General features: G+C 51.1%; 1 protein-coding gene and 2 non-coding genes across 8 annotated transcripts; 1 reads left to right on the top strand and 2 right to left on the bottom strand.

Moving 5' to 3' along the window:
* Positions 1-1,475: 1,475 nt before the first annotated feature.
* Positions 1,476-22,394, bottom strand: MDM4 (MDM4 regulator of p53). 6 transcript variants are annotated; one of them, XR_010425156.1, is made up of 12 exons: positions 22,238-22,394; positions 18,178-18,280; positions 16,038-16,112; positions 14,709-14,842; positions 14,255-14,304; positions 11,425-11,486; positions 10,564-10,663; positions 9,150-9,310; positions 8,513-8,662; positions 7,916-7,981; positions 4,013-6,701; positions 1,476-3,970 (listed from the first exon to the last, which is right to left on the bottom strand). XR_010425156.1 is itself a non-coding variant. In XM_064635847.1 (11 exons), the coding sequence occupies exons 2-11, from the start codon at positions 18,250-18,252 to the stop codon at positions 6,144-6,146; spliced, it is 1,431 nt and encodes a 476-aa protein (XP_064491917.1). In that variant the 5' UTR covers positions 18,253-18,280; positions 22,238-22,394; the 3' UTR covers positions 1,476-6,143. The 6 variants fall into 6 exon arrangements, 2 of the variants coding, with proteins under 2 accessions (XP_064491917.1, XP_064491918.1); XR_010425157.1 differs by having other exon boundaries at positions 1,476-3,950; XR_010425158.1 differs by having other exon boundaries at positions 4,085-6,701.
* A 1,105-nt stretch (positions 22,395-23,499) lies between these two features.
* Positions 23,500-23,572, top strand: TRNAK-UUU (transfer RNA lysine (anticodon UUU)). The gene has a single exon. It is a non-coding gene; the product is annotated as a tRNA-Lys (tRNA).
* Positions 23,573-23,736: 164 nt separating this feature from the next.
* Positions 23,737-23,809, bottom strand: TRNAK-UUU (transfer RNA lysine (anticodon UUU)). Its single transcript has one exon. It is a non-coding gene; the product is annotated as a tRNA-Lys (tRNA).
* Between the last annotated feature and the right edge of the window lie 692 nt (positions 23,810-24,501).

The raw sequence follows: 24,501 nt of genomic DNA, 5'->3' as shown, positions 1-24,501 counted from the left end.
AGCTTCCCAGCTCCCCAGAGGCATCCCTGGTTTGGGATAAAACCCAAAGCACAGCTGGGGAGCCAGCAGGACTCCGGGCAAGGCAACTTCCCTGCCCAGGCACTCATTGCTCTCCTGGGTATTGATTTTAGGCAGAACACGGATTTCCAGGCAGCCCAACAAGAGCTGCCACTTGTAAAGCTGCTCTCGAGCTCTGCAAACATTTCCCTGGCATTTACAGCATCCCCCTAAATCACTGGGCCAATAACAACCCTGCCTGATCCCACCTCAGGGGGGTGTGGGGCTGTGCAGGGCAGTGCCAGCCCTGGTGGGCACCAGGGCCCAGCTCCTCCCTCGGGGACAGCACTGGGGGCTCATTAAACAGAGCTGCAGGGGCAGAGCCTGCTCTGGCTTTCCAGGAGCAAAAGGGTTTCTGGAAAGATCTAAGAGCCTCCCCCTCCTCTGTGCCCCCACTGCCCAGAGCAGGGGCTCAGCCCAGGTCCTTCCAATCCCCCCATTCCGAGCAGCCCCCGGGATGTGGGGCCAGTTCCCACCCGTGGGGGGGCTCAGGTTAAGGAGATTTCAGCTGCTTCAAGAACAGGACGCCAGGAAAGGGTCCAGAGGCCCAGGATTGCTGGGGCAGGGCCAGGAACTGCCCTGCAGGACTGGCAGGACAGGGTGGGAACGGTGCTGGGGGCAATCCTGGGCTCCAACCAGCCCTAAAGCTGCTTTGGGAACACGGGCAGGGACCAGGCTGGGGCAGCACCAGGAACAGAAGCAGCTCTGCCCACAGGGATCCCTGCCAGGGATGGGGAACCAGCTCTGGCTCTCCCACAGGTGGAGTTCTGTTCCTACAAAGCCAGCAAGATGCTTTTCCTTCTGGAGCAGCATCTCCCCCTTGGCTGGGGTGAATCCCTGCTGGGGCCTGAGAGCCTGAGTACCCGCAGCCTGCTGGTCCCCACACAGGGGGGGACAAGGAAGACCAAGCCCCAGCCACGGGATTGTCCCTCAGGGCTTTTTCCTGGTGGGTCTGTGCAGACTGGAGGGAGGGAGGGCTGCAGGGAGCTGCCAGCACGGGCTCCGTGCCATGCACAGCCAGTGGGTGCCATCTAGTGAACTCCTGCCTCCTCCAGGGCTGCTGCCATCCTGCTCCAGAAAATAACGTTAGAACAGCTGGAAAAGGGGTAAAAAACCCTCCTGGCACTGCCACAGGACAGCAATGTGGTGGTTGCCCTCCTGGGAAACTGGGAACGGGCTGAAAAACAACCCAGCAAGGGCTGTGCCAGGCTGGCCCAGGGGGGGATCCAGAGCTGCTGCTGGTCCTGCTGGATTCTGCACACACAGAAGTTGGTGCAAGGCAGACACACCCCAGGAAGGACAGTCCCCCCTCCCTGGAGAGGACACCCAGGAGGATCCCAGGCTGCTCCACCAGGAACTGGCCTTTCCTGAAGGGTTTCCCCTGGAATGCAGAACAAATGAAAACTGAACCCGTGGGATCGTAGAATGAGCTCCATTTAATTAAATTCATCTTCTGCAGGACATAAAAAAATAAGGGTCAATTTCTGTGGTACAGGCCTCATTTAAATAGTGCAAACACACAGGTGATGTTCAGCAAGAGCTTCTGCTCGTCCCTGCAGCGGCTGCTGGGGGCACAGTGGGACGAGGGGGGTTTCTTTAACAAGGAAAACGTGCCTGGGAACACCAGGCTGTAGGGAAGGGAGATGGGGAGATCCAGGAAGGCATCACTCTTCCCAGAAGAGCCAGACTTTACCTTTGCCCGAGGCACAACGTGTTCCTGCTGCCTTCGTGGATCTCCTGCTGCTGCTCAGCCGTGGGTGCGTCTTCCAGGAGTTGGAGACTCCCCCAATCATTGCTGGGTTCAAGGAGCTGCATCTTCCTGAAGCACCTGCTCAGGTGACAGGGGAGGGGTGTCCCCACAGAGGTGTGGGCAGCAAGAGCACCTGGTTGGGGTAAAATAACACAGAAACAGGACTGCAGCCACCACAGCTGCCCGTATCCATCAGGGAAAGGCGTGGAGGGACCTGCCAGGATGTGGCTCCCAGGCAGCCACAGGCTCAGGCCTGTTCCCAAAGGAGCAGGGAACATTCCAGTCATGGTGCACAGATCCTGCAGGATTTGCAGAGGTGAAAAGCTGCTGTCTGCAGGTCAGCTGTGCTCCTGGAGCTGGTGGGTCTCACTCCTGGGGATCCCAACACTGCTCACGGGGGGGCAAAGAGGATTCCCAGGACTCGAGGAATTCCTTACGCTGGTTATGGATAAAGGGATGGAGAGCAGTGCCCTGGCTCTTTCTTCTCACTCATGGAATCTTCCAGAATGGTCAGCCTTCACCAAAGGCCTCTAGTGAGAGCTCTTCTCCTGGAAGGTGGAGCTGGGAACAGGCAGAGCCCCAATGGGGACATTTGGGTTCTGCTCCATTTGCACTCCCGTTTGTCCCAGTGCCACCTCCCCTCGGCAGGCACAGCTCCTGAGGAGCAGCTCCACTCTGGGCTGGATGCAGAAGGATGGAGCAGGCCCTGGCAAAGCTGGGTTGTGCTTCCCACCACAGCCCTGCTCCAGAATAAACACGGGACACAGGCAGAGGGTCCATAGCCTGGCGAGAGGAGCACTGAGGGGCTTCTCCAAAGGACTCCCTTTGTTTAGAGGCTGTGTCTGGGCTGAACTGGCTCGTTAACACCCCTCAGCACAGGAGGGATTTTTGGAGAGCTGAAGGAAAGGCCGATGTGCCTCTAACAAGTCACTGAGTAGGTGAGAAGAGGCGCTTCAGCTGGAAACATTCTCGGGAATAAACAGGCTGTGTTGACCTCTGGCTGTCAAGACACAGGGTTTACAAACACATTTTCACACTGCAGAGCACGAGAAGGTGCTGGAACCACACACTTGGGAGCTTCAGAGTTTCCATACTGTGCTTAAATATCCAACAAAGTCAGAAACCCGGTGCCAAAACTTCTGTAAAGGAAACCTGACCTACAGCACCGGCAGCAGGTTCCTGTGATCAGCAAACAATGGCACCGAGATAAAAACAAAAAACACAACAGTAAAACAGACAAAACTTTTTAGTTTGGGCGTTAAAAGGTACTTGTGCCCACAACTGGTGTGCTCAGGGGTGCATTAAGGGCTAGCAAGGACCTCTTCTCTCTTATTGCACTTCAAAACCACCGGAGAGGGAGGAACTGCTGGGAGACCCCACCGGGGTTCAGAGAGCCAGCCCTCTGCAAGGACAGCATTCCTGACTCCACCTGAATTCCCCTGGGAAAGGGAATTCCCAGCACCCCACCTGCACTGCCACAAGTGGCACCACAGCTCTGAGTGCTCTGAGCTCCTTCTTCACCCCCCCAAAACCGGCACAGGAGCACGGAGGGTTTCACTCACAGGCAGAAGGGCTCTTGCTGCTTATTGAAATTTAAATTAAAGCAATAAAACATTGTTTTCCTCTCCTCCTGCTCCCCACTCTTCCAAGCCCCAACCTGGGCAAGTCACAGCTCCACGAGTGGATTTGCACTGCAATAGCTTATTCTTCTAGGACAGGGAAATCTCAGCACTTGGATCGTGGTGCCTTGTGGACATGGAATAGTTGAGTTAAAAGCAAGCAAGGAGTTGGCAAATGCACGCTGAAAACACCGTGGGTACACTGGACAACAAATCAGAGAGACAGGAAAGCTCTACACTGAAAATACCCCCCAGATTTCCCCCAAACTGCCCCACTAAAATCCCATTTCATCGGGGAAGAGCACGTGGATCTCAGCGGGATCTTGGGAGGGATGTTCAGCTTAAAACTCTCCTGACTTTTTGTTTTCAGCGTGGCCAGAGGTGGGTGATTCAGTCCAAGTGCTCTGAGCAAAACATGGGAGTTTTCAGAAGCAACTGTGGCAAAGGGGAATTCACAGTATTTCAAAAGTGCCGCTGAGTACCACAATGCATCCTGCTGAGCCCTGGGAAGGGGAAAAACCCACCTGGAAAGGGGAAAAAATACCTGGAAAGGGGAAAACACCCACATGGAAAGGGGGAAAAATACTTGGAAAGGGGAAAAAACCCACATGGAAAGGGGAAAAAACCCACTTGGAAAGGGGGGAAAAAAACCCCAAACACTTGGAAAGGGGAAAAAACCCACATGGAAAAGGAGAAAAGACTCACTTGCAAAGGAAAAAACCCATCTGGAAAGGGGAAAAACCCACCTGAAAAGGGGGGGAAAACCCACCTGAAAAGGGGAAAAAAAACCCCACCTGAAGTGGGGAAAAATACCCACACAGAAAAGGAAAAAAACCCACTTGCAAAGGGGAAAAAACCCACCTGGAAAGGTGGAAAAAAACCCACTTGCAAAGGGGGAAAAACCCACTTGGGAGAGGGGAGAAAAAAGCACTTTAAAAGGGGAATAACCCACTTGGGAAGGGAAGAAACTGCTTCATGTAACTGCCTGGGTAAAGCTGCTGATTCCAGCGTGGGTAAAGTGCATCACCAGCGATTTAAGAGCCCTTTAGTTAAGGGACCAATAAATCACCTTTTCCATGGGGACTGATTCCCATGGATAGTGCACCCATGTGCCAGCACAACTGTCTCTGACAATCCCAGTTACAGCCAGCACGGGGACAATCCCAAAGCTCCAGGGGATGGGAAGTTTGGGGGGTTTTGGCAGTGATTTGCAGGGATTTTGTAGCACCTACTCTGGGGTTTTTGCACAGAAACACCAGCTCTGACGTCAGGGTTTGCTGGAACCTTCTGCTGGGCAGGTTTGGGGGCTCCCACTGCCCCCCCTGGACCTGCTGGGGCTGGACCAGCACGTGGAGAGCAGGAAAACAAGGAGGAAGAGCCTAAGGAAGCACCAGGGAATGAGCAGAACTTCTCTTGCTGTGTTGCCACGAGCACTCCCTGGGCTAGAGAGGGAATTAGAGGTGACAACAAACACTGCACTGAGCTCTAATTGCTGGAGAGCTGAAAGGTGAAGGTTCTGTTGGTCCTCCAAAAAAGCCTGGAAAACAGGGAAGCTGAGGGAATCGAGCACAACCTTGGATGTCACCACAGGAAAGGGTGAGATGTTTTTAAACTGTGAGTTTTAACTAAGTTTGGGCAGCCAGCAGTGACCATGCACAGCTCTGAAGGACAGAGCTGTTAAATCACAGGGAGGGGGCAAAAAAAGAGCCCCCTTTAATTAATTAAATAATTTTTTAATTAAAAACCTGACACCCAGCACAGCCCCCAGAGTGCAGCTGGTGCTTTAGAGGAGTCGTTTTTTCCCCTCAAAGGCTCGTGTCCTGCCTTTAAAGCCACACTGCACTCAAAACTGAGTATATTCTGGGCAGACTGATGAGAAGAGGCAGGTGGAAGGTGCACTGGGAACATCCCAAAACAGGCACAGAGCCGTTGGAATCGAATCCAGCTGGCAGAGCAGAGGCTGAGCTAATGCTGGACAGGCTTCAAAGCTATGCAAGGTGACAGAAAAGATATTTAAATGAAAAAATCAATATAAATTAAATGAGCCAATATGAAAGCAAAATGTATCCCTATATTCTCTCTGTGACCTGAGCTAGTTATGGATTAAGAGTTTGGGAGGATTTGTTTCCTGTCTGGGATCAAGAGAACCTTCACCTTGCCTAAAAATCCTACCTTAAAAATCAACCAAAAAAATCAGACACAGGGTTATTTTCCTTTGCACTGCCCTCAGGAGAGCTGGCCCTTGGAGAAAAGGCTCATCTAAGCTGCAAACACCTCAGAATCCCACCCTTCCCACCCCTCAATGTTCATCTCTATTTCTATCTCAGATCACACCCCCCTCAGAAGGCACTGATTGCACAGCTCTGACTTAACTGGAGAACAACACTCCAGAAGTTACAACTCTTCCCAAACCCTGTTTCCTCCAAGGACCAGCTGTCAGGACAGAGAATCCCAGGGACACCCCTGAGCTGAAAGGGGAAGATTTTGGCCGATTCCAGGCTGGGGCATCGCCCCCAGCGTGTCCCTCCCTGTTCCCTGCAGGCTTTCATTTCCAGGGGCATGGAAAGGTGGATGCTGCAGAGGTTCCTCAGCCTGCTGGGGCAGACTGGAATCTTAATTCTCTTTGGCTTTCGTTGGCTGAGATCTGAGACCAGGGGGCTTAAGTGCAAGAAACCTGCTGGCTCCTTTTTGGAGGAGAAAGGCCTGGAGCGGCCCAACTACCCCATGAAGATCCTGATGACCATCTCGATCTCCTTCCTGCACACTGGGCAGGGGGATCTCCTCTTCTTCAGCATCTTTGCACACCTGAAACAGGCCACGAGGTGGGCAGTCCTGCCGTGGACGATGTTCCCGTCACGGGGCCTGAGCTGGCACAGGTAGCAGGGGCTCAGCAGCGTTTTTATGCTCTCCAGAGACTCGATTTCCTCCTCCTTTTTACTCTCAGCCAAGCTCAGCAGAGACTCTTTGCTCTCATGAGCCCGTGCCAGGTCCAGGGACTCGATGGAGCCGCAGGGGGGGGGTTTGGGTTCCACCCCGAACACGCGGGTGGGCGGCCCAGCCGGGGCCGACATGGTCCTTTTGCAGTCTGGGACATCTATCCCCTCGTCCTCCTCTTCCTCCTCCTTGTTTTTCATGGCAGCAATGCTGGACAGGGAGAGGGAGTGGGCCAGTTTGGGCCAGTCTGAGTACCAGCCCTTGCGCAGGGCCCAGCAGCGGTAGCAGTACCGTTTGCCCGGGGAGTTGAACTTCTTGCATTTGGTGCATTGCCAGCAGTCCTGGGGGAATGGGAGGCCAAAAACCAGCAGTGAGTGAGGGGGTTCTTGTGCACAGCTCCTTTCCTCTATGTAGGAAAAGCAGCAGAGAAGCCTCACAAAAAAAAAAAAAAAGGGATTTCTCCCCGATTTCTAAGCCTGTGGTTTGATTCTCAGCACCTCAGAAAGCCTAACGAGGACTCGACTCCCCCCTGTGTGTTCTACAGGTGCAGAGCTCAAACATTCATTCCTGCCCTCCCTCCCTCCCAGCCTTCAGCACTCTGCAAGAATCCAATGTTCTCTGCTGGGCAGTTTATTGGATTTTCAGTCTCTCGCTCTGAATTCCAGGGCAGAGCTCCTGGAATCAGTCAGGAATACACTTCCCAGGCTCACTAATTGCTTGGCATCTGTTGGAGCTGCACAATTAACAGAGGTTTGCTTGATTACCCCACCCAGCAAGGCCCAAGCTCAGAGCCATGACTCAGCTGTCCAGGGACCGCCCCATTTATTCCAGCACAGGCTAGAAAATGATGCTAAAATCGGGGTTTTTTTGGTGTTATCAGCTGCAAAGAGCCTCATGATGCACTTCTGCTGCCTCAGAACAAACCTCCAAGGCAGCCTCAGGACTGGGAGAAGGACAGCTCAAGGAACAGAGATTTGATGTCTCTCAGGACCCACCATGAGGGATTTTTGGAGGAGTGGGGAGGGGTGACAGCTCAGTAATTGCTGCTTGTTCTCTTTCCACCTCGTTTTGTCATTTGAGCAGGGGAAAAGCTGTGGGGTGTCCTCTGAGAGGCACTGCAAGGGCACAGGCACAGACACTGCACCCTCCTCACCAGAGCCAGGGGAGAATGGGGCTGGAATGAGCCAGGGATTCTCCTCCTGTCCCAGGGAACACAAAACAGGGCTGGACCCCCAGGACTCAGGGGATCCCTGATCCTGACACAGAAATTCCCACAACAAGGGGATTTGGGGTGTGAGGCACTTGAGTGATTACAAAGTGCTCACTTGAGACTTCCAGGTCTCTGCTCAGGACCATCCTCCAGATGTCCTTCCAGAGGACAACATGGAATAAACCTGATTAAAACCTGCATGGAGATCAGTACTAACTTCATCCAGCCACTTTTTACAGCCTGGAAACCTTTCCAGGAATCAGCTCCTCCTGCCACAACCAGCAGTAGGTGTGGGATGAGCTGTCCCTGCCCCAGCAGGGAATGTTGTCCTGGGGGATCACCCACCTCGGAAGCACCTTCTGTGTCCGTGTCATCACTTAAGCACTGAGAGTCCTCCAAGTCATTCAGACAGTGCTCAGTCACCTGGGAAGAGTGGAAATGTTGCAATAATCTCCATTTATCACGTGCCTGGCACCTCACACCCAAATTAAACGACTGGATAATCACCATGCTAATCAAGCTACTTCTGTAAGTGAATGCAAAGCCATTTTTGCAGTGTTTTTATTCCAGAATGTTGATAACTGTTGCTGGATTGGCTTAGTCCTATTTGACTGTGGTCAATGTAAACTGAGATTTTCCTCTTTGAGTCTTTTCATTTACCTTTGACAGCTGGAACTGAGGACGTTTGAAGTCTTTTCCAACCTTAATTCTACGATTCTGTGATTTATTATTCTTGAAGGTATCTAGACAGACATCTAGTAAAGTTGCTGCTGGAGGTTGGATTCATGTTAAATTAATTTTATGCCTCGAAAACACACGTTTAACCCAAAGGCTGAGCTGGAAAGGCATCACCCACGTAAGGAATGCTGACAGCCTTTTGTAAACACAGTTTAACCTCTGGATGGCTCCAATACCAGCACAGCACCATGGCATCAGTTAAAGCTTGGAAAGAGGTACCTTTGTGTCACCTTCTTTCACTTCCTCACAGTCCAACACGTTCACCTTGAGCCCAGCACTGCCCTGGTCCAAGGGGCACTCGTTGAGGAACCACAGGTCGTCAGTAGTATCCGAAACGATGGCAGTGTCAATGTCCTGAGGGAACAGGAGCAGGGAGAACCCCTCAGAGCTCAGCTCAGCAGCAGCAGGAGCTCCAGCACCGCAACCATGGCTCTCCCCTTCTCAGCCACAACCTCCTGAGCCCTGGGCAGCTGTGCCAGGGGAGAACAGGGCACCTGGCTGCTCTCACACCCCCCTTCTTCCATCTGCCAGCTCACAGACACCCCTTTCCCGACTTCCAACTCTGTGCTCCTTGCCCTCCTGCCTGGCCACCACCCTACAACCCAAAAGGGCAACTCCTGGAGTGCAGAGGGACCTCCCAGGGCCTTCGGGGAGAGTCTGGGTTATTTAAAAAGCACTAAAGGTAACCAACCACCTGGTGTGAAAGGCTGGGACAGGAACACACAAGGGAGAGGCTGAAAATCCTGGAGTGGGAAGGGGAAAGAAAGAACATTTTATTGCCTTGGAACCCAAAAGAGGAGAGGAAGAGGACACAGTGCACCTGTTCCAAATGTCTACACACCTGGTTAGTCTGAATATCTGTTGATCCATTACTTCTGGACTCGTAATTGCTTCTGAGGTTGCCTAAAAACCACCATGGAAGACCAGCTACATCCCATTCCTCAAACACTAGGTCCAGCTTAGGCTTCTTGCTTTTAGAGAGGTTTTCTATTAAGTCTTTGTCTGTAAGAGCCAAGTAGAGTCTAAGTCATGCCACACCTACATTTGTTAAGAGACCAGCAGAGAAAAACATGGCCCCATCTGATTCCAGAAACCTTTCCTGCTCCTTCTCACCCCAGTTCCTGCTGAGAGCTCGGGGGTTTGTCTGCTCCTGGTCTGGCAAAACAGTCCCTGCACTGAGGGACTGAGGTCAGGGAACATCCCAGTGATCCCAGTGCCTCTGCACTGGTACAGGTTGGTTTTTATCCCAAGACTCAGAGAAACACAAACACTTCTTTCTGAGCCCTTCCCAAGTCACCACTAAGCAGAGTTCCTGAGGGATTCAGGATGCAGAAAGAACTGGTTTGAGTTCAGATTCCAACGCTGGGAGCTCCTAAATTCCCAAGCCAGGCTCACACAGGAAGCAGGAAGGTAAGAATCCACACTCCCCATGCTTCAGCCTCTTTCTTAGCCTGTGCAGTTTAGTCTGTGATCCCAAACTCAGCATAAGTTTCGAGATAACCTTGAAACTCTCTCCCTTCCCGAGTTTCAAAGGCACAGACAAGGCTGTTTCTCCCTCTTTTGTGCATACAGGAAATATGATTTGATCTGGAAATACCCACACTCACAAAGACCTGCTTTTACAAATTAGGTTCCTTGATATGAAAACAACCTGAGAATAGAAAGCAGAAAAATCAGCAAAATTGCTTCCCTAACATCTGAAATCCAAATGAGTGACCCAGCGAGAAATCCCCAGACATTCCACCAGAGGAAATGTCTAAATATGAAGGAGCTGTCTTACACTTGTGCTGGATACAAAAAAAACCCCATTGTTGCTCAGTTCCCTGATTGGTTTGCAGGTAATGACTGCAGACAGTGCAGTCTGGGCTCTGTGTGATCAGGAGAGTCCCTTGGGAAGATAAATAGATACAAGTGTAATTTCAGCACTTAAAATACCCTTCAGCAAGGTCTGTAAGATTTTCTGTGGCATTGTTCAGTGATAGATGTGCTTTAGGGGTTTAACCTGCCATCTCCTTCAAAGCCTTTGTTTGCTTATGAGACCAAACAGCCCAGCCAGAAAACACATCTCTCACACAATACCTTGGGTCAACATTTGTGTTCTCTCAAGCTTCAGCATAAACTGATGGGGTTTAATGATTGTGCTCCAAACCAGGGGGTTACTGGTGTCCCAAAATCCTCCTCCAGTGTTTGCTGATGCAGAGGAGGAGCAGGAGGGCTGGTGCACGTTGTGTTGGTGCAGGAGAGCCAGGACTCACCTTCACAAGTGTCACAGTTCTGCTCCGAGGTAGACAAAGCAGAGGCCTTGCTCTCCTCCCCCTCCGTGGTCCCAGCGTCAGAACCTTCTTCCTGGCTAAACTGCAGGAAGGAAAATCCAGGTGTTAGTCCACCAGAGCTTATAGGGACAAGGGGATGTAGCACTTCCATTCCGAGTCACCAGCTGCAGGACAAGACCAAGCAGTTATGAGGAGGAATAGAAGTTTCTGAGCAAAACCTACACACTAGTTACCCTCGACAAAGCCTAAGGCACCTGTCATCAGCACAAACACGTACTTCCAACCTAGGAAAAATCTTTAGCTTGGCAGAAGTCCCAAGGCTGCCATCATTCATGCAGTAAAACCGTGGTATTTGTGACTCTCTCACCCCCAGTGTGAACAGACACCTCCCAGATCAGGCTGCCTTCCCCCCAAAGCACACCTGGAGACGAGTTTGAAGGTGCCAAGATTTTTCCTAGGTTTCCAATTCTGCCTGAAAGCTCGAAAAACAGTCCTAACTAAACACAAAACACTTGGTCACACGTTTTAGAAAGCTTAGTTATTTGGCAATTCCTACTCAGGGAGGGGATGGGAGAGAGGGGGAAAGACATGAAAAGGCAGGGCACGCTGGAGGAACTGAGGACTAGAAGTGCTACACCCCAGAGAAACGCGCTCAGAGACTGGAACTCTGTTATGAGGAGAACAGAGAAGGGTCACTCTGTCCCTGCCTGTGGACTCCAAGAACTTTTCAGGAAGGTGAGGACCTGGCAGCCAAGCAGCACAAAGTTCTGGCAGTCCACCATGCACAGGTACAGAGAAGGGGCACTCTGTACAACAAAAGAAACCACTCGGCAGTGGGTTTACCTTCAGCTGGTCTTGGCTTGGCTTATCGACGCTCTGCTCCTTTGGGAGAGTCTGTGCAGCATCTAGATGGCAGGTAAAACAAGAGAAAAAACCTTCCCCAGTAATAACCATTCTCACAACACAAGAGGGGCTTCACAAGCAACCAACGAGCCAGGCTTGGCAGACCTCTGAGAAACCCTTCAGGAACAAAGGCCGTCCTTCCTCGGGAAGAACGTGGAGGCAGCAGCCCATGGAACACAGGCTGTGCCTCCCTGGAGGAGAGGAAAACTCACAGCAGGGAAGAATCCTCTTCCCAAAGAGAAAAACTGCTCCTTTTCCTCCAGGTTGCCCTGCCATGACAAGCTCCAGGGACAAGACACAAGGTCTGCCAAAGGCAGGAACCCAGAGTGTGGGGAATCCCACCTGGATCAGATCCAGGGGGATCTGAAGAAGGGGAACAGGGAAGGGCAAGATTTTTATAACTACCTGAGGATTCCATCTCAGGCTGAGGCAGGAAAAACACCTTTTTAAAGGGTCTGGGCATGAAGAACAAAGACTAGACTAAAGAAGGGAAAATTCCATGCACAGCCAGCTCTTTCCTGGGCAGCTGTGGACACGTCCCTAACACAATTTAATCCAGATGATTCTGCTGGCCCCAAGAGTTAATTAAAAGACCAAGCTAAAGAGCAAGAACAATCCAATTAACAGAACTTTCTACATAATAGGAGGTGCACTCAGGAAGCCTGTCCTTCAGACAGAATGGCTGCCTGGAGAACAAAAGATCCAAGGATGGCTCCTGCCTGCTCCCCTTTCAGTTTAGCAGAGACATTCCCTGCAGAGTGCCAGGCACACAGGATGAGTCTGATTCACACCATGAATCACTGCACTGATAGGAAGACACTCAAAACTGTTGCTACAGGCAAAAATTAGACCACAAAGTGGCCATCAAATGGAGCAAAACCCAGGACAGGATGACACGGCTCCTGTCCCTTATTGCTTTAGTTCACCTTTCCCTTCCTGCTGCCATCACCCTTCAGCTCCTGCAGCCACTGATTATTTACTACCTGGAGGAAAACAGAAGCCAAGTGGCTCATCCATCACTGCTTTGGCTCTGCAGGGACACTGGAATGGATGAAGACTCACCCTTCTAACACTTTATAAATTCTCACTGTGTGAAAACACTGCACTGACTGGAAGGCTCCCTTTTTGGAGCCAACATATCCCACACAAAATGTCCCTGAAGTGAGGGAGTCCTAAATACACCTCGTGGGAGTCACTCCTGGGGGAGAGGCCAAGGAAGGGGGAAGGAGCTGGCCAAGGAAAGGAGAGAGCTGGCCAAGGAAGGTGTTAGATCAGATGGTGGTCTGATAAAGAGCCCTATGTAAGAGCTCATTCCTCATTCTCAAGATGTGCTGCAGCCACTTCTCCAAGTGCACTTAAAAATGGTCAAATAACCTGCAAAAACGATGAGCTGAGAAGCCCTGACTTGGCCAATGAACACGAGCAGCTACTGCAGAACATGAAACATGAAGAATTCTTAAGTCCTGAGGCACTTCTAGTTACTCCTGTGTTGGGATGAAGGAAAAGCAACACCTGGAGTGACCCTCCCTAGGGACCTGTCCGAGGTCTGGTCTGCCAAGCTTGTTTCGTTTTAGTCACACACACCCAGGGCTAACTGAGGATTCCCTCTGGCAGGTTTAGGGTCACACCAGGACTGCACCACACACACACCCAGGGCTAGCTGAGGATTCCCTCTGGCAGGTTTAGGGTCACACCAGGACTGCACCACACACACACACACACACCCAGGGCTAGCTGAGGAATCCCTCTGGCAGGTTTAGGGTCACACCAGGACTGCACCACACACACACACACCCAGGCCCAGAGCAAGGAGAGGGGACAGGGCAGCAGAGCAGAGTGTTTGCTGGGATCCTCTGCTCTCCACACAAACTGCTTTAGGGAGGAGTCAGCACATCACCAGTGAGGGAAGCAGCACTCACACGGTTATTCTACAGGATTAGGAGAGTCCACTCAAGAAGATCCTTCTTTATAATTAAAGCAGGGGGACCTCAGAGGCACCAGCATGGCTCAAAGCAGAGGACTAAGCACTTCAGGGTCATGTTTTTTCAGTTTCTAAATCTGCACAAGCTTTTTATGCACTTGTGCAAAAATAGCCTGAGCCTTTGTAAAGAACTAAGTCCATATTATCTGCTTAGAGCACCCAGGAAATATGGCACAAGACTCCACAGCTCTCCCAGTTGATTTTTTCCAATGGAGATTACTGGCCCCACAATGGGAGCTGGCTGCAAGGAAGCCATCAGCCAGGATTAATTTAAGAATAAATTTTCATTTATGACTGAAGGGCTTTTGATGGAGCTAGATTTGATTTCTCTTATGAGCTGGGAAAGCAACAGTGACCTTTAAAGGTTCAAGTGTCTGATTAAAGTCCAGAGCTCTGGCTTGCAGAGCTCGCTGGGTTTCTGGTGCTGTTATGGATTATGAAAGTATAAAATGAGGTGAGAACGAGAAGCTGCAGCTCTGAAACTGAAAAATACTGAGAAAATCAATACTGATTTGGATGGGACACTTCAGCCACGGTGATTTGTTTATCCACAGCATTTAGCTCTCTGAAATTTGGCCATTTGAGGCAGCCACATCACTCAGCCAGCTCCCTGCTCTGGTATCACAGCTACTGACACACAGAAAAGACACATACTCGGAGAGATCGTCTCAAAACCTTCACAGCAGTTTATTCCAACTTGACAAACATTTCTGTGTCTGGTTTTTTGTTACTTACCAGGTTATACCAACACTACATTGAAAGGCCCTGCCCGGACTGTGACCAACCTACCTGTGAGTGCAGCCGCCGTCAGGTTCCGCTTCAACATGTCATACAGGGGGCTGGGGGAGGGAGGGACAGTCAGTGTTCCCACAGAAAACACCAGCACCCTCCCCAGACAGGGCCAGGAATTCCCTTTCCTTATCCAGAGGGACACTGGAAACCACAGGGGGGTTTTTTGTCTCCTCACTGATTGTTACAAAGCTCAGCTCAGGACTCGAGGCAGACGTGGATTTTTGCTCCAGTGAGATCAGGGGTTTGAGGAGATGCAGAAATAAGAGGGGGAGAGATGTCACCTCGAGCAGCTCAGTGCCTGGGCCACTGCCTGGCTCCTCAGAACAAGGAGCTCAGCTCCCACTTGTCACACCCATCACCAAGAGGGAGGTTTAAGTGACAGTGACACCAAGAGTTCCTGTCTCAGCAACCCCTGTCAGACAATCCGGGTTCAAGGGGACTCTTTTCCTACCTTGGATCTTTTACAGAGAAGCTCTCCAGGCCCAGCAGCTCTCCCAGCTGATCTCCTCCACAATAGACCATGTGCTGCTGCCTTTTGTCATAGAGCTGCCTCACCATGATGTACTGGCCCAGGTAATGCATCACCTGTGGGGACAGAACACACCCTCAGCCCCCCTGCAGCCTAAACCAAACCCCCAAAACCCCTGGGAACTGACCTGAATTCACAGTGTTTGCCTCCTGCTGCCCTGTACAGTGTGAGTCAAATCACACCTCTTGTGCCTCCCAGCCAAGGGAGAGTTGGGATTTATGGCACTGCTGTGAGGTTTGTAACTATTAACCCTGGACAAGGAGGAAAACTGAGGCAAAGATGGACAAACAGCACCATCCCAGTTAAAGGAACAAGCTGTTCCTAAAGGCTGCTCACACATTTACAGTGCTGCCCCTCAGGACACAGCTTGCCAGGTGTAAAATGAATCCCATTAGTATCACAAAGGATGGAGAGGAGACACCCTCCAGCTACAATCCAAAGTACTGGAACTCCTCTGGAATTTCCCCAGGGGAAAGCAAAGTGCTTGGAGCACAATACAGGGAGTTCCACCCCCCATCACCCACCAAAGTGACCCTGAAGCCTCTCCAAAAAGTTGCCAACAGTGCTCTGCTCACTGCAGAAAACCCAGCTGAGTTAAAGTGTGAATCCCTACAGGTAACCTGCACTTAAAACTCAGCTCTGCCCATTTAAACCATCCAATTTAGGGGTTTTTGCACAAATTTTTAGAAGCTAAATAAGTTATTTAAATGCATAAGTGTTAAATTAAGTCACAGGGCTCTGCAGGAAGATTTGACACATGTAATAAAAAACCACTGCATTTAATTCTTTGTAGGCAGGATCTTCTTGTAAATCACACTGTCATTTTTTTAATCGTGTACATATATTGCATTTTAATCTTAAAATAAATGAATACACAGGGTCTCTTAGGTTAAGCTGACAAGCCATTTCAAGGGAAAGTTAAAAAACATCAACTGGAATCCAATTTTTAAGGCTTTGGTACATTGAGCAGAGGGTAGCACAATGGAACAGAATCTCCTACACTCTCTCAGGAATGTGATTATCCCATCTTTCCTTTCTCTACAGAGGTTTCTGATTTTCAGTGATAAATAATATTTCACACTCTTACTCCAATTCCTCCAGGGGCATTATGATCAATCAAGCCAGAACAGTCCTACAGGTTAAGTATCCTCATTTTGCAGGCAGGGGTTCAAAGTACAGAAAAATTAAGGGCCAGTCCTATCCCAACTCCCAAAAAAGCAGGACCAGGCACAGCCTGGAATGTGAGCCCACCTCCTTGAGTGTGAAGGTGTCTCCTTGGGCTCCTGCTGCCTGCAGAATCCTCAGGAGTGGCAGTCTGGGTCTCACCTGGAACACAGAGCAGGGTTTAGTTGGAATGACAGGAAGCAGAGCCCTGCTGAGAGAAATCCCACCCCCCTGGCACAGCCATCCAGCAAGAGAAAAGAAAGCAGCCCAGGAATGCAGGTAGGCAGCTCTAAAGGCTGTAATCCCACCAAGGTCCTATGAACTCCCTCCTGGGAGGGCAGGCTGTAAACTCAGAGCCCTGGGCAGTGATTCCATGGCCACTGTGCCTGGATTTCCCCAGTACTGCTGGGAACACATCAGTTCTGCCCTGCCCAGGCCAAGGATCTCTCCAGGTCTTTCCCCATGAACAGGCACAGAACAAGAGCAGTGCATTAAACACGAGGTGTTGGTAATTAACACCAAGGCTCCCGTGCCTCAAAGCTGCTCTGGGGCTGTGGGGGAACCTCCAGGGGCTGTGCAGCACTTGCACCATCCCCAGGGTGCTTTTTATTTTATATAATCAAGATTTCATCAGAAACTGCAGTCACAGGACAAGGGGAAATTTAGGAGATACACAGAAGAAATTCCCCCCTGTGAGGGTGGGGAGGCCCTGGCACAGGTTGCCCAGAGAAGCTGTGGCTGCCCCATCCCTGGGAGTGTCCAAGGCCAGGCTGGATAAACCTGGAGCAACCTGGGCCAGTGGAAGGTGTCCCTGCCCATGGCAGGGGGTGGCACTGGGTGAGCTTTAATGTCCCTCCCAACCCAAACCAGTCTGGGATCTTTTTAAGAGGCCAACTGCACTGCAGCACCTTTTTCCTACAAAAGGAGAGCAGGTTTGGCTGCTTGTCACAGATGTCATTTGTCACTCAGCTCCCAGGCAGCAAGGTGTTTATTCCTCTGTTTTCCCCTCCTCTGTGGACCTGTCTGCTCTGTTTTCTCATTGTGGTGTTTTCTGACTATGGTGTTTCTAAAATGCATTTTCCAGCTCAAACACAACAACTCGTGTCCAGCCTCAAGCCTCTTCCTCAAAAAACAGCTTCTGCAGTAGGAAAAAGCTCAGCACAGCTCCAGTAAGTGCTTGTATCAGCACATGGCTTTTAATAAGATGAAATTATGTGTTTGTTCAGTCATTTCTCTAATGACCACTCTCAAATGGGTTTTGAAGGAACTTCTCAGAAGTCTCTTTCTGATGAAAGAAGCAACCCAGTCAGCTGGATCATTCTAAAATGGGCCCTCAGCTCCCCCAGTCCTGATGGAAGTGTTTGTTCCACCCTGCCCGGGACATGAGTGTTGACAATCAATATTTTGTCACTATTATCAGAGCCTATTTACTTTTTTTTTTCCCCCATGCAGAGCAAATTGAATAAATAAGCATTGACATCAGTTCTGCACAGGGCTTGGCTCCAGTTCAAAACTTCTAAATAAAGCCTCAAATGGGAAATGCTCAACTTCCCATCAGTTCATTTCCACTCCCACCACATTCCCTGACATCGGGGGGATGGTTTTTTTTACAAGGAATTGGCTCTGGAAGGTTGGATGCCTGGCTTGGAGGAGACTTCCTGATTTTTTTGACACCAGATTTCTGCTGTTGTTGGCAAACCTCTCTTCTCTGAGTGGCTGGTACTGAGCCACACTCCAAACACACACTTGCCACGTTGGCCTTGGCTTGCACCCACAAATACCTTTTGTTCCAGGAACAGGTGATGATAACAGGAGTACTCCATGTCCAAAGCCACCTAAACAGACTCCAAAAAGGCCTGGGGATGAATTACTAGGCAAAGTTTAACAGACAAGGTTACAAAGCTCCAATACAGCTGTCCCAGAGTGCAGCTCCAGGAGGAATGCTGGACATGGAATATTCTAAGGTTCAGCACAAAAACAGGCACTGTATTATTTTTGTATCTCCAGTTTTCCCTTCCTTCCCCTTTAAATCATGTTCACAAACCACTGAGAGTTCATAAATGATCTGAGAGTGAAAGATAACACAACTCCTTAGGATGAAAGCCCTGCTCCATTAGGGTAAATTCTCCTTACTTAAAGGTACTTGGAGAGCTTGGATTTAATGGAAGAAATCACTGCTCTGAGGGGAAAACAGCAGAGATAAGTGGGAGAAATAACAGCAAATTACCTGGTGAGCTTGTCCCAGAGTGATCCTGCAGGCATTCTCAGCTGCTGGGTGCTGGGCAGGGCTGGGGGAGCTCATGGTGGCAGTGAGCAGCTGGTAACAGCACCTAAAATTGAGAAAGGTCAGGCTGAGAAACCTGGGCTGGAGTTTAACCACTTCCACCTCCTCAGAAGCTTCAGGAAACCGAGGTTTAAAATTAGCCCTGCAGGCACATCTCAAACCAAGCTGTGCAGTGCTGGTGGTCCTGTGCCCTGCCTGCTTTGTCCTGCCAGAGGGGGGGTAGGTTAGATAGGAAGACAAATCTGGGGTGGGAAGGGTTGTAAAACACTGGCCCAGCTGCCCAGGGCAGGGGTGGGATCACCACCCCTGGAAGAGTTCAAAAAGTGTGGACGTGGCACCTCAGGGCGTGGCTGGTGATGACCATGGGGGTGGTGCTGGGTTGATGGTGGACTTAGTGATGCTGAAGTCTTTTCCAGCCTCAGTGATTCCATGATTCTGAGCTGGATCCAGCAAACAGCCACGGGACAACTGGGACACTGGTGCTGTGGCTGCCCCATCCCTGGGAGTGCCCAAGGCCAGGCTGGATGGGGCTTGGAGAGAGCTGGGCTAGTGGGAGGTGTCCCTGCCCATGGAAGGAAGTGGGACTGGATGAGCTTTAAGGTTCCTCCAAGCCAAACCAGTCTGGGATTCTGGGATTCTGGGATTCTGTGCCTCTGCAGCAGTGACACACCACGGTGAGGAACTTGGGGACCTGCCAGTGCCCAGGAGGGATCAGCAAACTGTGGTGAAACCCCTGAGTCAGAGGTGGGGAATGAGGAGCTGAGTCACAAGCAGCCAGCAGGGAAAGCCCAGGACAGCAGGGCCTGACTCCCAAAGGAGCAGCAGCCAGAGCTGAGGGCCATCACCAGCACATTCCCACCTCCTCTGACTTCCAAGAGATGAACATCTGCTAAGGCTGCTGCAGCCCCCACCCCACCTGATAAATGAACAGTTTCTGGGTGAGCAGGTGACAATCCTTTCCTGGAAGGGAACAAAAGGGGAAGTCCTGCAGCTATTTGAATTGGTCTCAGTTTCAGAATCCACCCAAAGGGCAGCAGTGACTCATGTTCCCAGCACAATCCACTTTCGTCTGCCCCACACAACAGGTTTGAAATCTTTGAAGAGAAGGGATGGTCTAAATCAACTCCTCACTGGAAAAAAGCACCTTGAACTTGATGGAGAAAAACAGGAATCCTTGATTTTACTCTCAGCACTAAAGCTCAGACCAATAAACCAGTAAATGATGTGTCCCTGGACCTAGTTACAGTAAAATCTCAATTTTAACATGAATCTGGTCACAGGCAATACTGAAACAAGTCCTGCAACTGCCTTTTTGGTAAAATCAAGGCTAAAGCATGAGATGAATTACCAAGAGTGGCTCCTCAATTTGCCTGGGTAACTGCAACTTTGGGAATGTTTTTACTGAACTTTTAGTCCATGCAGTAGTTTAATTATTTCAATCTTAATGATAATTATTTCAATTTCACTTCTAAATCCAAAACAATAGATTTGAAAGTGTGAAGCCCCAAACTTTCAAAGCAATATGTGAATTGTCTTTCATGGAATTTTCCAGTTCCAGTAAATGAATTTGTTACTACACCCAGTTATCAGAGCCAGCACGATCAGCTTGAATATCAGCAGAATTCCCAGAGTCCTGCCTGAGGAATGCAGCCAAAGGTCTCAGCTGCAGACAAAACAGGCTCAAGGTGGCTCAGTAATGACAAAAATCTGAGCTTTAGCACCAAGTCAAGCTCCTGTAACTGTTCAATCTCTGCCCATCTATTAAAAAGGACTTTTAATGACTTTTAGAGGCTTCTGATGGTTTTTATGGCATTACAGTCCTCTGAAGTGAGGCACTGTCAGGAATAAAATCATCCCCAGGGATCAAACATATCTCTAAATACTCGGGAAGGGCTGACTAAAGCACATTAAACACTCAGGTTTGCAAATAACAGTGGTAGTAACTCAAACTCCAAACTCAAAACACATCTTGAAGCACTTCCACCTCATCACCCCCCTCGATTTTAAGGCAGATCTCTGGCTGATAACACCAACCACGAGCTGCCCACCTTAAGCTTGACCTAACCCGCAGCCTGACTTACCGGCCGTGCTGGAGGGGTGTCCCGGGATATAATAATCCCTGGATTCCTGTCCCGGGGTTATTATCCCTGGATTCCTGTCCCGGGCGGCCCCGGGAAGGCTCTGGGCTTCCCGCCGATGCTCCGGGCTCTGAGTGGCCCTTTCAAAGGGCGCCGGGCGGGGCGGGGAGCCCCGATAACTGCCCGGGGAAAGGGCCCGGGGGCACTAAAGGTGCATTTCCTGAGCCCGCATTCCAGGAAAAGGACCCCGGGCTGAGGCAGGAACGAGCCACGGCTTTAACTGTTTCCACACTGATTTCATCAGGGCTATCGGGCTTAGCCTCCGGTTTTACAGACAAATAGTTTCGGTGAGTTTGAGCCTCAGTGATGGAGTTTTCTTTAATCAGAGCTCAGTCCCGGGGCTCCCGGGTGCCGCCTTCCCAAGCTCTAAAAACCACGTCCAGGCTCCCACAAAACCTACGGAGGCAGCCACCAGGCACAGAAAACCTCCCACCAGGCACAGAAAACCTCCCTCGGTTCCACCCCGTGCACGTTCCTAAAGAAAGGAGAAGCTCAGTGAGCCCAGTTTAACCCTCCCCTACTGCTCTACTTCTAAATATCCGACGTTTTACCTCCCAGCGCTGTGCCTGGACCAACTTGCAGCCAAGGGAATGAAGCACCAGTGGACTTAGGGCTGTTTGGAGCCAGGGAAAATGCCACTGGACCGGAGCAACGTCTGAGGAATCCATGAATCACAGAGGAGTCATGAATAATCGAATTTTCCACTCGAAAACTCGACACAGACCACAGGAACAAGACGTCTGCCTGTGCTGGGAGTAGAACTTCCTTCTCAAGAGACCAAAGCCCCACCAGAGCACAGCTTTTGGTGATCGAGAATAAAGGTCTTACCAGACCCAGAGAGTACAAGCACAGCCTGGAAAGTGAAGTTAAAATTTCTAATTCAAGCTCAGGTTTGGTTTTAGAGTCTCATTTCCAGGAAAGGACAGTTTTTAACTTGTGTGTGAAGTGGAAACACAGCAGGGAGTGTAAAGCAGACATTGTGGGCTCTCTAATGGTTCGTTGTGATAGTGAGTTCAGGTGTGACACCCCAGCAACAGCCATTTTCAAGCCTTCTAACAAAGCAAAATACTGAAAATAACTTGTAATTCTATGTAGAGCATCATACAGAGCAGCCCTGGAGGGGAGGCCCTAAACAGGCACTAATTTGATAATTAAGTCAGGGATAATTAGGTTTGTCCCTGTCAGTCCCTGGGAGTTTTCATGCCTGGAAGTCCTCCCGCGACAAACACCCGACCCCTCCCTGGGAACCACCCCCAGCTCCCCCACCGTGCTCCCAAGTTCCTCCACGGCCCTTGGAATGCCAGCCAGGGAATGAGGAGAGCTGCCCTCCTGCTGGGTGGAGGTGAGACCATGGAATCATGGAATGGTTGGGTGGGAAGGGACCTTAAAGCCCAGCCCAGCCCACTCCCTGCCACGGGCAGGGACACCTTCCACTGGCCCAGGTTGCTCCAAGCCCCGTCCAACCCGGCCTTGGACACTCCAGGGATGAGGCATCCTCTGGGAAATCTATCCCAGTCTCTCCCCACCCTCCCAGGGAGGAATTCTTTCCCAATATCCCATCCAACCCCCCCTCTGGCAGTGTAAACCCATTCCCCCTTGTCCTGTCACTCCAGGCCCTTGGAATTAGTCTCTCTTCATCCTTCCCGTTGATCCCTTCAGGCCGCAATCAGCTCACCCAGGAGCCTCCCTTTTGGAGGTTGAACAATCCCAATTCCCACCCTTTCCCTCGCAGGAGATAAGATTTATCGCCGCTCCCACCGCCCCAGGCCCCTCCCGCCGGCACCGCCTCCTGCCCCCCCTTCCCACCGCCCCCTCAGCCCTGCGCTCCCCGGGACCCCCGGCTCCCCCCCCGGCCCCGGGCTCACCCTACAACCGCTCCATGGGCCCCGGGCAGGGGGTCGGGGGGGGGGGACGGGACCCCTAAACCCCCCGAGGGCTCCGCGCCTCCATCTTGGCGGGGTCCGGGCCGCCGCTTCCCCTCGCGGCCAACATGGCGGCGGGGCCACCGAGCGGCGCGGGGCGCGCGGCCAGAGGGGATGCGGGGACGCCGCGGGGGACGTGGCGCCCCCCAGCGGCTTGGAGGACCCGAGCGGAGCGTCCCCTCAGCCCTGCTGGAAAATGTAAAACAATAATAAAAATAAAATAGTTAATAATAATCATAATAAAAATAATAATTAGTATAAGTAATTAATAATCATTATAAGTAATTATAAAGAAATCTATCTCGTATTTATACGTGTAAATATTTAATATATTATCTATTATTTGTAATATATAATATATATTATGATGTGCAATATGTAATATATATTATACATAACGTATAAGCAAATTAGAAATTATAAATACTATTAAACATAAATTAAAAAAATCAAGATTGTCTCAAGTCAAGGTGTTCTTTGACGTAAGATCTATGTGTACTTTCAAGCCTCGGTGGCACAGGCAGCAGTTCCATCCCTGGCTCAAGGACGTCCTGGAATTAACAAGCCTTAGGGATGCAGTAAATCAAAATGTCGATGTGCGTCTGTGCAGACATTACTGACTTGGCAAAATACTCGAAGTTCCTGTGCCCTAGAGCTGAACTGTCTTTGTTATAACCGTTATATGCCCCCTCCCGGCATTATAAACCCCACCTGGACACAATAAATCCCACCTGGACACAATAAACCCCACCTGGACACAATAAACCCCACCTGGACATTATAACACCCAATAAACTTCATTATAAACCCCACCTGGACACGTCCCTGTGTCACCTGCTCCAGGTGACCCTGCCTTGGCAGGGGGGTTGGAATCGATCTCCAGAGCTCCTTTCCAACCCCAACCATTCTGTGACAACACTGAAAATCCCACCTAGGGGTCAAGAAGCCCCTGTCCCTGCGCAGCCCCTTCCCCTGACAAGGGGTCCTGTAACCTGGGTGGAAATTCAGAAACAGCCCCAATTAACTCTGTGCTTGGGAAGTGCCTGAACTGCTGCGTGTAAAGAGCGAAGTGCGGGAGGGGTTGTTCTGGTTCTGGCGGACACTGGGAACGGATCCCGCGCTGTGGGGCTGTCCCTGCCCTACACACCGGCAGGGCTGGCCCTGTGTTGTCCCTGATAAGCGCTGTCCCTGGGCTTCGAAACAGAGCCCGGATAGCTCAGTCGGTAGAGCATCAGACTTTTAATCTGAGGGTCCAGGGTTCAAGTCCCTGTTCGGGCGGTTTCAGTTTTTCCCATCTACGTTGGTTATTTTTTTTTTTTTGCTCCCTGCCCGGATTCTCCCGGGGCACCGGGACCCTGAGCGGGGAGCGCCGGCGGTGCTGCGGGTGTAAAAAAGGCTTTAGAGGGGGAAAAAAATAATTCAGAGGAGGAAAAAAAAACGAGCGCCCGAACAGGGACTTGAACCCTGGACCCTCAGATTAAAAGTCTGATGCTCTACCGACTGAGCTATCCGGGCTCTGGGGTTTGGGTTTGCGCTGCCGGTTGATCCCGCTGTCTATGGGTTGAGCTGCTGCCTGTACTCCTGCCTAATTCCCCCCCGTGCCCTCCTGCCTGTACCCCCCTGCCTGAACCTCCTCTGTTTTAACCCCTGCCTGCACTCTCTGCCTGCACCCTCCTTCCTGCTCTCCTTACCTGAACCCCATCTGCCTGTACCACCCTGCCTGGACCCTGCTGCCTAACCCCCCCCTGCCTACACCCCGCAGCCTGCAACACCCTTCTCTACTCCCCCGCCTGCACCCCCTGCCTACACCCCTCTGCCTGCACACCTTGCCTGATCCCCCTCTCCTGCCTGCTCCCCCCAGCCCCAGGAACACTTGCCATGGTTATGGTACAGCTCAGACACAAAGAACAGGCTCATCCTGCCCCTCGTTCTGCCTGTGGGATGTGTAGGAAGAGGGGGGTCCTCACATGGGATGTGTAGGAAGAGGGGGGTCCTCACATGGGATGTGTAGGAAGAGGGGGGTCCTCACTGACAGCCTTGGGAAGGGGGGTCGCCCTGGCCCCTCAACCCACAGCAAAATTGGGTGTGCTGGGGGGGAAAGCTGGGAGGGCTCAAAGGGGGTCAGGCCGAGTGGGAAGAGAGAAGGACAGGGAATAATCCCAGGTCAGGGGATGAGCCGTTGTCCCAGGACACGGGGTGCTGGGGAG

Source organism: Pseudopipra pipra, chromosome 25 (genome assembly GCF_036250125.1).
Source record: "Pseudopipra pipra isolate bDixPip1 chromosome 25, bDixPip1.hap1, whole genome shotgun sequence".
Lineage (NCBI taxonomy): Eukaryota > Metazoa > Chordata > Aves > Passeriformes > Pipridae > Pseudopipra > Pseudopipra pipra.
This window is presented reverse-complemented; position numbering and strand designations above follow the sequence as displayed.